General features: G+C 39.6%; 2 protein-coding genes across 3 annotated transcripts in view; one reads left to right on the forward strand and one right to left on the reverse strand.

Annotated features, from left to right (window-relative positions):
• LOC147800742 (DNA polymerase alpha subunit B-like) lies at positions 1–10339 on the forward strand (the record flags this gene model as incomplete). Its single annotated transcript, XM_087137149.1, has 11 exons — positions 1–122; positions 564–754; positions 1539–1627; positions 2527–2748; positions 3685–3855; positions 4235–4273; positions 4779–4846; positions 6217–6322; positions 7135–7241; positions 7753–7939; positions 8286–10339. Coding segments are annotated over 11 exons (1452 nt in total), but the record flags the coding sequence as incomplete, so codon positions are not given.
• LOC110980514 (uncharacterized) overlaps positions 9339–15999 on the reverse strand; it is a 25385-nt gene continuing 18724 nt past the window's right edge. For both annotated transcript variants that reach the window (XM_087140198.1, XM_087140194.1), the window contains exons 16-20: positions 15447–15653; positions 14156–14307; positions 13236–13452; positions 11500–11682; positions 9339–10574 (exon numbers count right to left, since the gene is read on the reverse strand). In XM_087140198.1, coding sequence (XP_086996324.1) covers positions 11543–11682; positions 13236–13452; positions 14156–14307; positions 15447–15653 — 716 coding nt within the window. In that variant the 3' untranslated portion in view covers positions 9339–10574; positions 11500–11542. The remainder of the gene's footprint in view (positions 10575–11499; positions 11683–13235; positions 13453–14155; positions 14308–15446; positions 15654–15999) is intronic.

Below are 15999 nucleotides of genomic sequence, written 5' to 3' on the forward strand. Positions count from 1 at the left end.
TCACAGAGTAAACACAAGCGACTTCATACTACACCAGAGAATCCTCCTAATAAGAGACTGCAGGGTGTACATCGCCATGGCAATATTCCATTCTCACCTGCCAGTTTCTCTCCACCAGTTGTGTAAGTATACAAACTGTAACAGCCAACAGAAAAAAAGATTGATATAGGTCCAACCTGTGACTCAGCTGAAAGATGGTAGAGTTGGAAAGTAAAGCTTTTGCAATTTTGTGGAGGATAAGCATGGAATCCCTTAAAAGCCATGGCCCATGGCTTGATGGTATGGCAAATGTCACTCCTTGACATTGTCGTTGGGTTTAAAATAGTAACTATGGCAAGAACTTGTTCAAGAACAGCTCCTTGTGGAATAATACCTTTGACAAGTGACTACATTGCTCTTGATTTATGGTCATTTACTGCAGTATTTGTCATGGAAGTAGATATAAATTGATTGGAATCATCCAAATAAAGTTATTTACACATTTTTGTACGTTTTGAGTTTTTAGATGCCATGTGGTTCTAAATTTTCTCTGTCACATATTTTCCTAAACTGTGCTTTACTAGGGCAACTCCATCCCAGAAGTACAGCAGTCGAAGCAATCAGTGTGAGGTGGTAGCAAGTTATGGTCCAACTAGTCGCACATCTTGGAAAGGAACAAATGCTCAGACATGTTCAGTGCAGTACTTCGATGAAGACAGTGCTCTCAAAAAGAATTACAAGTATATGTTCCATAAATTCACCGACAAAGCCAGTGGTAAATGAAGATTTCTAAATATTTTTTTACCTTACGTAGTAATCACCACCCTCTCTTCCCTATTAAAAAGAAAAATACAGATTGCAGAAAAAGGTATAGACAAAGACATGCCAGTTGAATCAATTGTGAATTTTGAACCTAAACCACTCAGAGTTTGTGAAAGGTTACATTCCATTTGAACAATTAGGACTATGAAGCATGATTGAGCTTTTTGGTTGCTTATATGTAATGGTCATCCCAAAAATGATTAAGAAATGCCTAAACATGCTATGTATTCAACTTGTTAATTAATCCAGGGAATTCCTTGTGAATAATCCGGGTGCTAATTGTGTGCGATATCAGGGGTGTAAGAATACAGCTTTTTAGCTGATTTTGGTTTTTTTTTGTTTAGATGTTGACCCTGCATTTCACCTGGTATGTACAAAAGTATGGGAACCTTTTACATTTCTGCTTTAATTTTACGTGACCACTTGCACCCCTTCATTATGTTTGTCCATCTCGTGTGAATGTACCACAAGGCAAATTGAAGTATAGATGGCATTATCGAGGGAAAAGAACGGATCAAAGCAAGATGAAAAAACAAGCCGTAGAGTTTTGCAAATGCATAGATGGAAAGCCTGCATGATTACGGGAACTTTTTCATGTCACAATAATACTGACACACTGATGTACATACATTTTTCCTGTGTACCTAAAATTTGAGGCAAAATGGTCAGCCCATGTTTGATTTTCAAGCGATTAAAACAATTCCCTGGTTTGGGTTTTTTTTTTGCTTTGTTTACAGTTCTGAATGATATGATAGAAAGTATGGCACAACAACTCCAAGAAACACATGGAATAGAAAGTTTCTCTCATCTTGCACTTCCTATCCAGGTATTAACTTTATTATTTATCATTTCTGGTAATGACACCAAGGATTCCTCAAAAGGTCCCCAGGCACTGTAGCTTGCAAGACTGAACAATCTATTAGAGAGGAGACAATGAGAAGCAGGTACAGTTTTAGAGGTGGGAGGAAAACCCTGATCAGGTAATCAGGTAGGGACTGAAAACCCAATCCACATGTGGACCGGGCCGGGAATTGAACCTTGGCCACAGAGGTGGAAGGCAAGGAATGAACCACCTCACCAACCTGACTCCCTTAAAGGTAGGTTGATGTCAAATGACATCATCAGATATACCAGATAATATGGCCTGAAATACGCATTACTCGGGAACAAAACTTAGAAGTCTTGTACCTTAAGTGTTTCACAAATTGAAATTAAGGCTTTTTCTGTGGACTCTATGGATTCTTTAAGCTGAAATGTTGTATGGTGTATCATATTACTGCACATTCATGTGATGACCATTCTACAAAAAAATTGATGTCTGAAGTTTTACCTTTGAAATCAACTTGGGTCTGGTAGTCACTGAAAAAAATACCATAAGGGAATTGAGCAGCAAAAGATTCCTTTTCAAATCAGAGGATTGTTATTTGAATGCATTCAATTCCTTGTACTTACATGTTGGAAACTTAAACTAGTTTTATCTCCCAGTGCTGGTCAGGTCTGAGACAAAAAGACAACTTGGGTTGTGACAAGAGTGTTCAATGGTGTGCAAGACAGGGTTGAAGGGAGATTGAATGACCTTGCCGTGTCGCAATCTATGGATGAGAATGTGTTGAGATGAGTCCAGTTTCACTCTCGGGAACACATCTTGCTGGTCTTACTATTGGGCTTCAATCTAAAGGCTTAATTACCAGCTGTTGATATCACCCTTTGTTTTTTGTTTGATAGGAATCAGTCACAGTCGTCGGTCGTGTTTGTTGTGACACCAGCAACGGTCGTCTCAATGCCCAGTCTGTTCTCCTTGAAGGATCTGTTGAAACTTCCTCTGGCAAGCAAGTAATGCTGAGTCTATCAAACATCAAGGAGTTCTCGTTATTTCCTGGACAGATCATCACATTGGATGGCATCAATAGTACAGGTGTCAAGTTGGTGGCTTCAAAAATCTATGAGGTTAGTCAAGCAAGCACTTTGTTCAAAAATTTTAGTCTCAAGTTGGGCTTCGTACTTTTGCACTGTAACCCTATTTTTCACCCAGTTACTTTTATTCTTATGACAGGTTTTGTGTCTGGTCAGGTGTCTGATTGCAGGGTTTCCCCTTCCTATTCAACTGTGAGGCAACCCATCTCACAGATTTTAGTGACCACCTCAGGCTTTTCTGTTGAATTTTACTTCCTTACACTTAAAATAGACGAAGATGGAAGGAAAACCAAAGTAATTTAGATATTTTGAAATACATCAGTTTCAATCATACGGAATGGTAGAGAGGAACACAGAATACAAGATTGTTTTATATTAGAGTGGAATTTGAGAGTGAATATGCTGTTATACTATACATAATTTATTGAGGCCGTCTGAAAACACTCACTTTTGTTTTAGGTGCTAGAATATTGGCAAAATCTCCTCAAACATATCAGTACTCAAGGGGTAACCCTGTCTGGTTGTACATTGGTGTCAATCACATCGTGATGTGTACGTATGCTCCGCAAATTAGGTCATGTTTGCTACTCCCTCGGCACCTCTTACATGTACATCAATAGACCCCTCTCATGTTACCTACCATTTCTGTGGATGGCCAAAATTTTCAGATATATCACCCTTGATTGGTTCCAGGATTTGCCTGTAAAAGTATATCTGCCCCATTACTTTTAAAAAGGGTCATATTTTGCCTGAGATTTTCCAACAATGATTGCACTGATGGCCAGCTGTAATTTTACCCGCCACTGGTTGGTAATAATTTGACTGTGACATAATCAGAGAAAGATTAACATGAGGAAATGCTGAGGGACTGAGTGGGCTATTTTCAAGAATGCTGTTGGAAAGGTAAGAATCAATCATATGGCATTGGTTTCGAGTGATCCTGACATTTATTGTCATTTCTTTGCACAGAGTATTGCCCTGCCTTTGAACCAGTCAGAAGATACCTCACTAGCAGACTATGGTCCATTACATGTGATGACAGCTGGTGGGCCATACACAACGGTCGATACACTTAGCTATGAGCCTTTCGATGACCTGATACGGGTAATGGTGCAAGAAACACCTGATGTTTGTATTCTTGTAAGTAAACATTCTTCTTGTATAGAACTACTGAAGAACTGAAATCTTACTACTCTTCAGGTCCCAACTTTATAAACCAAAGCACAACAAGACCAGTTGCCCTCCTCCAATTCGGTGTAGTTTTCCACTCCTCATGTCGCCAATAAATTTGCATGGTAGCCAGAATATCTGATAACATGCCAGCAAATGTACCATATGTGAAATTTAAATCTGTTAAATTAAATTAGAAAAAGTATTGACAGTAGCCGGACCTGAATGAGTAAACATCCAGAAATGTTTTTCTATCAACTGAGCTAGTCTGCCCCTGTCTCCTACAGCCTAATTTCAAGGAGCAAGTGTTTGACAATCAAGTTGCTGTTTTCTGGTTTTCTTTCAACAGTTTGGTCCATTTGTTGATGCCAACCATGCCAAAATAAAGGTAGATTCTAATTTTAATCCTAAAAGAGCTGAGGGAGGGAGGATTTTTTCCAGTATTACCTCGGTGTATATTTTCTCGAGCCAAAACTTTTTTCAGTAACTGTGGGCATTGTGACACCAATTTTGTGAAAATCAAGCTTGCCGTTCTCAGGCAGTACCCAATATTCCAAGACAGGTCAGTGGAAAATGTATATACAATGCTGTGCTTAATGCACACAGGGTGGCACTTGTGTGGCTTTGATCTTCAAATGATTGAAGTTGAAACTTCATATTTGTGCTGTTAAGGAGCGTTTTTCCACGCAGTTTAACAGAAAGTGGGAACGGGATAGCCTACGTGTAGTCCTGCAGGGTGGTTCCCCCCCCCATGGTGAGATGGTCCAAAATAACCAGCTCTTTCTAATAAGGTTTCGAAAAAAAAAAAGTGAATTCATTTGAATGATTTTTTATAGAATGAATTCAGTTGTAGAAGGCTTGTATTTGTTGACAGTTTGGTTTCTTGGCATTAGGATTACACTCAAGATCCTGCGGATCTCTTCAAGATACAAATGATGAAACTTGTGGAGGCCACAAAAAAGTAAGTATGAGAACATTCTCAAGTTACCTGGTTAGTGCACTACGTGTGGGAAGATGGAGCATCTTAATGTCATCTTCCTATTGGTTAGTGCACTACGTGTGGGAAGGTGGAGCATCTTAATGTCATCTTCCTATTGGTTAGTGCACTACGTGTGGGAAGGTGGAGCATCTTAATGTCATCTTCCTATTGGTTAGTGCACTACGTGTGGGAAGGTGGAGCATCTTAATGTCATCTTCCTATTGGTTAGTGCACTACGTGATAAGATGGAGCATCTTAATGTCATCTTCCTATTGGTTAGTGCACTACGTGTGGGAAGATGGAGCATCTTAATGTCATCTTCCTATTTGACTTTTTCACAAATATCTTGCTGAAACTTACCATAGCTCCCTCTTAAGTCTGTTTATCTGGGTTTTTGTAACTGAGAGTTCTGAAGTGGCATATTCAATGGGATTTTAAAATTCTTGTAAAATGTAGTGTGTCTGTGATCATGTGTTTTCTGTGCAAGAGGGCAAAAGCTTAAGTGGTCTGTTGAACGTGTGTTTTCTGTGCAAGAGGGCAAAAGCTTAAGTGGTCTGTTGAACGTGTGTTTTCTGTGCAAGAGGGCAAAAGCTTAAGTGGTCTGTTGAACGTGTGTTTTCTGTGCAAGAGGGCAAAAGCTTAAGTGGTCTGTTGAACGTGTGTTTTCTGTGCAAGAGGGCAAAAGCTTAAGTGGTCTGTTGAACGTGTGTTTTCTGTGCAAGAGGGCAAAAGCTTAAGTGGTCTGTTGAACGTGTGTTTTCTGTGCAAGAGGGCAAAAGCTTAAGTGGTCTGTTGAACGTGTGTGTTACTTTTCTGGTTTTTGTACAGCACTCGCAGGATTCAAAATTTTCTTTTCAAGCGGCTAGTTTACAAACATACCTTATTATGTACACACTCCCCAGTTTCTGTATGACATGCTGTTAGGAAAGCAGGGATTCTGCCTTGCTGCTGTTGCCAGCAGCAGGGATTCTGCCTTGCTGCTGTTGCCAGCAGCAGGGATGGATTCTGCCTTGCTGCTGTTGCCAGCAGAAATATGAACTCAACTTGTGGTGCCATATCAAAATTTAACAACACAAATGTAAAACGTTAAACACATGTCAACTTTTGCTGTGAATGCTAAGTGACGTTAAGATTTGTATTCGCATTATGCAACATAAACAACCTGGAGAGAATGCAATATAATTCATGCATCATCTAATATTGATTACTATGGTCAGCTCTTGTATGAAAACACTCGTAAAAGGATAACGGTTGATAGACACTGTGCCCCCGCTGATCATAACATATTGTGGAAAGAAGGCTACTGAGTTTCGTAGAAAAACACAGGTAAAACAGAATATTTCCAATTTCAGGATTGGAACCCATTTGGTGATAGTTCCTTCTCTGCGTGATGTCCATCACGACTTCATATATCCTCAGCCTCCCTTCCAAATACCGGATAGTCTTCCAGACAAGGATGTAAGTGCTGGCCAGTGAGCATAGACAAAATATCCTAGATTAGCTGAGAGCTAAGAGTTTTTATGAGTACTTAATGTTTTCTCTGATTTTATCTGTTTAAATTTATATGGAAGCATCCAAATCGAACATGTCATTTGCCTTCAGAGCTCATTTATAACAATCTAAAAAGGTTTTATTTTTGGTTCATGCTAAGGTGCAAATTCTGAATGTAGACTGCATCATTCAGAGAAAACGAGGGGAACCCTTGCCCTGTGTTCTTAATGGATAAACTCTCGTGCATCACAATGCATGTAGCCATTGTTTGTAGCCATTGTTAGGCATAGACAAGGGTTTATCCACTACAAACACGAGGGTTCCCCTCGTTTTCTGTTTACTCCGAATGATGCATTCTACATTCCGAATTCGCATCTTGGCATGAACCGAAAAAAAAAACCTTTTTAGCTCGTCATAGTTGAAGCTCTGAAGACAAACGACACTGCGTTCGCTTTGGACGCTTCCATACTTATTTGAACAGATAAAATCAGAGAAAACATGTTTTCCTCAGAGGTGCTCTTGAATTGGAGTGACCATTTGAAAGCAGTCTCCTGTAGGGTTGTGTTCACTGTTTTTCTGTTGGGGTGAAATACAAAGTTTGTCAAGAGGCAGATGCTGGGAGTAGCTTTACACGAGTCGTAGAAGGACCACATGGTAAATCTCATGCAGAGCCAGCACCCAGGGATTATCATACCACTCTTGAGGTGTTTACTTTGATTCTGATGGTTCATTTATCAGTTTTTATGGCTTTGTAATGTTTGTCCTTTTTGTATGTCTAGAGATTACACTTTGTGTCTGACCCTTGTACACTATCCATCAATGGTGTTGTGTTTGGCCTGACATCAAGTGACATTCTGTTTCACCTTGGAAGCGAAGAAATCTCACAGTAAGTAAATTACTTTTTGCTAGTTTTTACTTTTATGGTGGTTTCTTTGTGATTCTTTACAGAACTATTACCTGAGATTACAATAAAAGAATGGGACATTACCAGTGGAAAATTGCATCACAAACAAGTGCTCTTGACACCATTTCATTTAGTTTGAAGAAGCAGTTCCTGTTAAGCCTAACCTGGGAGCTACTGACATTAAAATTGGAATCTTGTTTAATTCAGTTGAGGATCCAAAACCTTTTAAAAATTTCCTTACATCTAAGTCCTGATTCAATAACACATTAAAAGATAGAGACGTGTGGCTGTTGTAAAGTTCTGGTTAGCAGATATGTTTATGCCTTCAAATGGAAATTGTTTCTGCTTAATAGTGGCTATTAACAATTGAACACTTGTGTTTACGCTTGCAAACCTATTCAAACAAGAATACTGACTTCCATTTTATTGTTAGAATTTGTGAAAAGTATAAAAGTGCAGAAGTGTTCATCTTTTCTCTCTTTCATATCTTCAGTCCACCAGGTTCATCAGATCGTCTAGGACGTCTGACGAAACACATCCTGACTCAACACAACTATTACCCTCTCTACCCACCCCCTGAATGCATGCCCATTGACTATGAACATTATGAGCAGTTTGCTCACATGGAAGTCACTCCTGATGTGTTCATTAGTCCGTCAGACCTCAGATGGTTTATCAAGGTGAGAGGACGTACTGTAGTTGTATGTCAGAGGATGTAAGCCCCAGCTGCAAAGTAGGAAAGACATCCACTTGTAATGGGCCTGTGAAGACTTAAAACATCGAAGACATTCTGGTTTATTTTCCCGACACTTTTCTTGGGTTGAATACTACAAGGAGAGGAAGTAATGTGGACATACATGTGGGGCATCTATCTTTTCAGAAAAGAGCCAAAGATTTTTTAATGTCTGCTTAAATTAAAAACCTTCAAAGAAATATCCTCGAAAAACAGCTACACTAGGTATAGTTTGGTTGAGGTTATGTCATTTTTCATAAGTTTTTTAGTAAATTTGTTGTTTTTTATGACAGGAGGCCTGTGGGTGTCTGACTATCAACCCTGGTCGTTTGACCCGAGGTCAAGTTGGTGGTACTTATGCAAAGCTGGTTATCACACCATCAGAGAATACCAAGACTGTTGGAGTAACTGCCCTGTCTGCTGCTCAGATACTCAGGATTTAGACAGAGAAAAGGATTTATAAGGAGGAATTGTGATTGGTATGAAACCTCCTCACTGTAAATGTAACCTGCCATTCATACCAAAGGGTAAAAACAGATTAAGGTAATTTGCTTGAACTTGTAACTGTCCTTTTGGTTATGAAAAGTAACTGCAAGAACAATTTTTAGTGGCAATGTTTTTTAGGTAGTTTAGTAGTTCAACCCTAAAAGAGCCGCGTAATTTTTGGACCATCTCACAGCTGGGAATCAGCTCAACCCTCCAAAGTCTTTTGTCCTATGTCTGATTTTTTTAAAACTTGGCACGCATGTCACGACATTCATCTATAAGAATGTGATGTTTCTATGTAATCTTACATATGCCTTTTTGTTGCAGTTATTTGGTCTAGTCCACACAAGTGCATCAAAATGTCTGCAATGACTTATTAAAATATGAAGGCTTTGCTCGTGAAAAAACTGCACTGCAGCAATGTCAAAAATGTTAAGGGGGGCCTTCCCTGGGCTCTGTCAGGATTTGCTTTAATGTAGCATGATTCTGTGATGTCATAGTTGTGCCTTGGGGATAGGTGGTTTCTTTGTGTAATTTCCTTCAACTGATGAACTATCATAAGACACATGTACAACAAAGCCTAGCCTAGGCCGTATGTAGTAATGAGAGGCATTGTTTATCTTGCATTCCCATTGATGGTACATGATCAGAGAGCTATGTTCCTGAAATTACAGATTCCTGTGTCCTGACACTTGCTCTTGTTTTCAAACTTTGATTGTCAACAATATTCAAGTCATGGGAAGGATCTTGGATGTGTTGAAACCACCATGTGTTGTTCCTTACCAGTAGGAATGATAAGATTCAGAGTATTTATAACAGTTATTTAAGGTTTGTGGACACAACAAAGTAAGAACCAGACATTTTAAGAAATCTTTCCAAACTTTTATGCACTGCAAACTTGGAAAATAGTACAAACAACAAATGTGTGCATATCGATTCATAGATATACATAAAGACACTTGTCATGGAGAAAGTTCTCTGTTCAAATGGAAACGGTCCTTACACAAAATTATAAGTACAAAATTAAGTCTGATATTTTGATGGTTTAATATATGTCATACAATACAAGTGAATTACTTCAAGGACATCAAGTTGTATTATCCAGTTCCTGCCGGGGATTCCGGACAAGTATGCTTTATGTGTGGGGCTGGGGTCTCCGAACTCGGACAAAGGGAACAGGGCCTTGTAACAAAAGACTGTACTTTGAAAAAAAAACCAGGCTGCTAGGAATTACCAACATTTTTTCACTCTCAAAAGTGGAGATAATACAGCCTTGTTTTGGAACAGTATACCGCGGTTCGGGGCATTTAGAGCGAGCGGATTACCACCGGCGACAAAAGCGCCCCACCACCGCAGCGATGAGCCACACAATACCGCTGCATGCTAATCTGGCCCCTATTGAAAATAGGTCAGCAGCACATTGAGTCAGGTTCGTGAACAAAAGAATGTTATATAACATCGCACAATCTGGGCTCTTTTACAAGGCTGCAGACCTGGCTGAAATATTCAGGCGTCAATAGATTTTGTCTGTCAGGCTAGATTGGAAACCAGGCAGTCCTTCACGTGTTTGTAAGTGTCCGGTAAATGAAGATAGGAATTTTTAAAGGATTTTGAAAACAGAAAAAAATGATAAATATCCCGGCCCAGCATCATCAACATTGATAACTGCCCCAGCAGGAAGTGGTTACAGTCTTCCAAGTAGAACTCAGTTTGTACATAAAATGAATAAACACTGCAACTGTCCAAAAATGGCTTTTGCTTATTTTAAAGCGAGATTAGGACGGATTTGAACATGGACGGAGAATGAAATTTTAATTTGAGACAAAGAAAAAATAAAAACTATCTCACAAAAACTGCAAAATGTGTCCATTCTAGCACTTCAGATTTCCTGTAGTAAAACTTCCACAAATTAAAACCAAACGATGCTGGATTTGAAGCAACTGCAACCAGAACTGAACACAGTTTCTACACATAACTGTGCAAGGCTACTTGCTGCCTATCTGCATGACCTTCTGACCTTGACAATCTCTGTGGTAAAGTGGCAAAGACATCTGTGCTAGTAATTCCAGGGATGCCAGTCGGTTCTAACTCCAGGGCTGGAAAAGTTTGAAAGTGGGCATAAATTCCCAGAAAAATTAGAAGCTGAACTTATTTTTTCCTCTTCCATTAATTCATTTTAACCACTTTCGACTTCCATTTTGATACATTTAGAACTCCAAACTTGATGCAATGTTTAACTGTGACACATGAAATGATGTTTGTGTATAGTTAGCCTGGCATGTTATGTACATGCTCCAAGCACACGCTCACAAAACCATTTGACGCACAAGCATAACTGACAAAGTGGAGTTCCTGCATTTGTATTTCAAAGGACACAATTCACACAGTGCCCCGTGCTATGTGTAAATCAATTTTTTTAATGTGAATTAGAGCACACTGAGATCAGAAATTTAAGCGCTGAATGCTTTTAGAGTTTTAGGAAAGTTGCTGTGTTAAAAATGTTGTTCTGGTACACAAATGCTGAAGGCCGGAGGTTTTCCCAAAAGGTGAAAGGTGAAATTCCAGCATTTGCCAGAAGTCTGGTATCCTTGTAATAGAGGTAATGCTCATCAGTCATCTTTCCTGGTCAGTGTGGGATACATATTAGTACATCTTTTGTGCATACTCTCCATAACAAAGGCACTGACCAGAAAATTGGCTGCCTTGTTCATAATCCCTTGCACATTACTGAGTAAACATTATTTATTATGAGTCACAGACAGGCAAAATGGCAATGTAAAATTAGCAACTCTACAATGCAGAATTACAGCTTATGGAGACATCTGAAAACATTTCCTTACCTGACCATTTAAATATTAACACAGGTTATGCATGTTAAAATACAGCCACACTTATGGCAAGTTATTGAAATAATAATCGAAATTTTTTCATGAGTAAAAATGGTTTCAAAATTTCAGCAGAAATATCTAAAACAATCCTCAGAGAATGAATACAAAAGAAAGTAACATTTGAATACCAAACCTTTTCCCTACAGCACTTGTTATATCTTTGATGAGTTACTCCCTCACAGCCACATCTTAAACTTGAAGAAAGCTTGCATATCTGGGTCGTCCACTGACTTCTTGTTCACACCAGCAAACACATTCATCAAGAGTTTGGTTTTAAACTTGGAGTCTAGAATTTCAACGTACTTCTCCAGACAACCTTTGAAAGAGAAAAAATGGAATTTATCAAGACTGTACTACAGAAACTGATTTCTGAATGCCAAAAATCAGCATGAAAAAATGTTGATATGGTTCATAAAAAGCATACAAAACCATCTTCCCGGTGAAATTAGTTTGGTTAAAAGAGAAGTAAGATTTTTAAAGGTGAATACAATTTTTATGTTCATTTCATGGAATATTAATTAACCACTACCTGCCGGGCGACCCGTTTTCGAGTACATAGGCTTTATATGCAGAGCCGGGGAGCCTGGAACTGGGACAAAAGAGTTGGGCCTTATAACAAAAGACCATGCTCAGTACAAAAGACTGAGCTGCTGAGCATTACCCAAATTTTTTCGCTCTCTATAGTGGAGAACATCCAGCCTTGTTTTGAAACAGTATACCACGGTTTGAGGCATTTAGCGGGAGCGGATTACCACCAGGGACAAGAGCTCTCCACCACCGCAGTGATGAGCCACACAGCACCGCTGCACGCTAATCTGGCCCCTATTGCAAAGAGGTCAGCAGTGCACTGTGCCGGTTTTGGGAACAAGAGAATCTTACGTAACACCGCACAACCTTTTTCCAAGGATGCAGGCCTGGCTGAAATATTCAGGAGTCAATGAATTTTACCTGTCAGCTTTAGAGTAGTGCCCAAAGAGTCCTTCATTTTGGTATAAACGGCCTTTAAATAAAAAATTCTGAAAACGGAAAATCTTGAAAATGACCCGGCATCTTGTCCTATAGCAAGTGGTTAAAATGGATAGACATGAGAAATATTCCAAGGTAGATCTAGGGGTTAAGGTGGTACCCAGATCTAGGTGGTTAAAGGTGGTACCCAGATCCAGGTGGTTAAGGTGGTACCCAGATCCAGGTGGTTAAGGTGGTACCCAGATCCAAGGGGTTAAGGTGGTACCCAGATGTAAGTGGTTAAGGTGGTACCCAGATGTAGGTGGTTAAGGTGGTACCCAGATCTAGGGGTTAAGGTGGTACCCAGATGTAGGTGGTTAAGGTGGTACCCAGATCCAGGTGGTTAAGGTGGTACCCAGATACAGGTGGTTAAGGTGGTACCCAGTTTTAGGTGGTTTAGGTGGTACTCAGATGTAGGTGGTTAAGGTGGTACCCAGATCTAGGTGGTTAAGGTGGTACCCAGATCTAGGTGGTTAAGGTGGTACCCAGATCCAGGGGGTTAAGGTGGTACCCAGATCTAGGTGGTTTAGGTGGTACTAAGATGTAGGTGGTTAAGGTGGTACCCAGATCTAGGTGGTTTAGGTGGTACCCAGATCTAGGTGGCTAAGGTGGTACCCAGATCTAGGTGGTTAAGGTGGTACCATGCCATTCAGTTTGGTGGCTGAAATCCCAAAGAAGATTTTAAATGTAGTCTGATGAAAAACTTGCAAATGCTGAGTTTGCATGAGCTTTGGTGATTTTGGATGCAGAAAAATACTGGAATAATTGTTGAAACAGGTTTGTACAAACACAAACAAAAAAAGTTCGGAACTGTCTTGTTTCAACTCCAACTGGCTTTCACATCCTAAGAGCAACACTCCTTACCTATCCCCATGACACGTCCCCAGGATATCAAGTGTTTCTCCAGTCTGGCATCATCAAACTGTTCGTGTTTCATGAGAAGTCGTACAACCTCCCCATGAAGGTAGGCATCGTCAAATGAAGATTCCTCAGGGAATGGGAACTGATCATACACGTCTACCGCCTTCAAGGGTTCTTCCTTGACTAGGAGATCAGCAAGCTCAATGTAGGCATCGTGGATCTTAAAATGAAATAGAGTAGACTATGACAGGTATTTGAAGGTTTAAATGTTTGCTTGCAACCCATGGTGTTATTTCTCTGAAATCCTTAAGTCATGTGTCAGTGTTGTATGTTAAAATTTAAGGATAAAATCCTTGAATAAATGCTCAGATAGCCTTGAGTTTTGGGTACAAAGATATTCTTCAGGGGCTCTAAATACTTTTGATCTGTTGATATCTTAAGGTACCCTTCTGTACCTATTATGAAGTTTGGAAATGCTCTTCTACCTACTAACACATGAATTAAATAGGATGTGAAATAAATAGACCCAATTTGATCAAACTTAAGATAACTTTGAAACCTTTACTCAAACCCATTTAAAACCAACCAACAATCGTCTGCAGACTTCTTACTTGATAACAAAGTGCAGTAGCTGCCTCAAGAGGAACTACTAATTTTCCAGGAAGATAAAATTATATACTTCTCAACTTGACAACTCAAAAACAAAGAAATAAGGGGCTCTCTAAAACTTCTCCTGTCGAGATATGAGGTTATTTCCTGAAGCTTATGGTATTAAACTTAAATACTCTCCATACATGTTATACAACTGTTTGTAGTTTTCACAAAATGTTAACAATGTGTGTTCACGTGTTCCCTACAAATTCAGACCAGATCACTAAGTTTCACCTCTATTCTCAATCAAATAAGCAAGTTGCGTGACAGACCTGTGGAGCCATGACAATGACGTCATTGTACAACACCTGCGACTCTGACGTGTCCTTTGCTTCTCTGGCCAGCGCCCTCGCTAAGCCAAGCCGTGCTGGGTAGGTGATACGATTCAATGGAGCATTACTTGGCACAGGTTGTGTCTCCTTGCCTGACAGGTGTAATCAATGATCAATAGTCGCTCTTATTAAAAAATCTTTACATGTGACCAGTCACCATGAAGTGAGCTTCAAGTCACACTTTTTAAGAATTGAGAAATTTTAGTTTCTGGATAATGCAGAATAAGAGCTTACCTATGGTATACATGGAAGGGGTACTTGTGTTAAGTCTTGGAAATACATGTACAAATTGTAAATGGAGTTTATTTTCAGAAATGACTATTGAAAATCCCCCATCAAAGTCAATGATCAGTCAGACAATATGTTTGAAAGATATTTTTCTATTATAAAGACAAAAATAGGTTGAAGCAGAACAGGATTCACAAACTGAAGGTCAGCTGGAAACAAATGATTGACCACCCCTTCAAAGTTTGATTTGCGTCAATGTACCGAGAACAATGTCTGACTTTAAGCTCATTCTGCAATGATAAGTCATATATTGGGCAACCTGATCACAACTGCTCTAAAGGACAGAAGTGTTTTGCAAGCTATTTAAATTCAAACAAAAAATTACAATACTAGGGTGCTGTAACTGAATTTCAATTTTTCTATTCATAAATATCTCAAGCAGACTCCTATTCAACAACGATCAACTTGACCGGGTATTACCATTTGATAATGCCCGCTGAGAAGTGATAATGCCTGCTGCGTAAATCATGCGTTGGCACCTGGATACAAAACCGGTTATCAAATCTGACTGGTCAAGAGTCCGTGTGCATGCAGCTCGCCACGTGCGCCTCAAGTTCATATAAGGAGATTCTATTGGACAACTTGGACAAGGAATAAACCATAGAATGGACAGGGGTGTTCGGGAAAATGAAATAAAATTTTACAACAAAATCGTTGAAAACCAATCGTATATTAACTTCTTTTGACTCCCTGACTAAACAAGGTATTTATGAAAGGGAATAAATATGTGCTTGGCCAGATCAGGAAACTGAATACTGATAATGCCCTCACCTGCATCTCAGGCATTAGTCACGTCCAGTTCTCTTGAGCTAGTCTTAAACCCATGTTTAAGACCAGCCAAGCACATATATATTTCCTATTCACTTTAACACCAACTTTCACAAAAGACATGAGAGTGTAGAGTGCCCTGTTTATCCTCCAAATCAACAGGAAAACATTGTACCTGTATCTGTAGGTTTCTCTGGCTGAGGTTCTGGTGTCTTGACAGGGGCTGTACCATTAACCTTAGCAGGGGCTGCTACCTTAGATACACTAGATGCTTTGGACGATGTTTTAACCTGAGGACCAGGTTTAGAAGCTGCCCCTCCACGTGATGCTGTACCCCCTCTGGCTGGAGTGGAAGGTCCCTTGGATACAGCTCCTCCCCTTGCTGTTTGGATGTAGCCAAGGACAAAACAAAATTAACACAAAATGGAACAACATCAGTCTTATGACTGGATTAACATACATGTATGCCACAAGTTAGTTGAGTAATATGCTCATTACAAATTCCATTAATTGACATACATGTATCTCTATAGATACTGTGAGACCAAAACTCAAGGAAATCTAGAGATGGATATTTCTTACAGTCATTTTGTGTGCAACTTTATACTTCACATCTTTGTACAGGGAACTATACAGCAACCCCCTGTGGGTTATTCGTATTGAAAAGTGCACTTTTTAAACATGTAAATGCTCCATGCTCTTCTGGACAACTGAGATGGTTGTTGCTG

The sequence above is a fragment of the Acanthaster planci genome, linkage group LG01, assembly GCF_054643075.1.
Source record: "Acanthaster planci isolate LZ-2023a linkage group LG01, COTS_SCS, whole genome shotgun sequence".
NCBI lineage: Eukaryota > Metazoa > Echinodermata > Asteroidea > Valvatida > Acanthasteridae > Acanthaster > Acanthaster planci.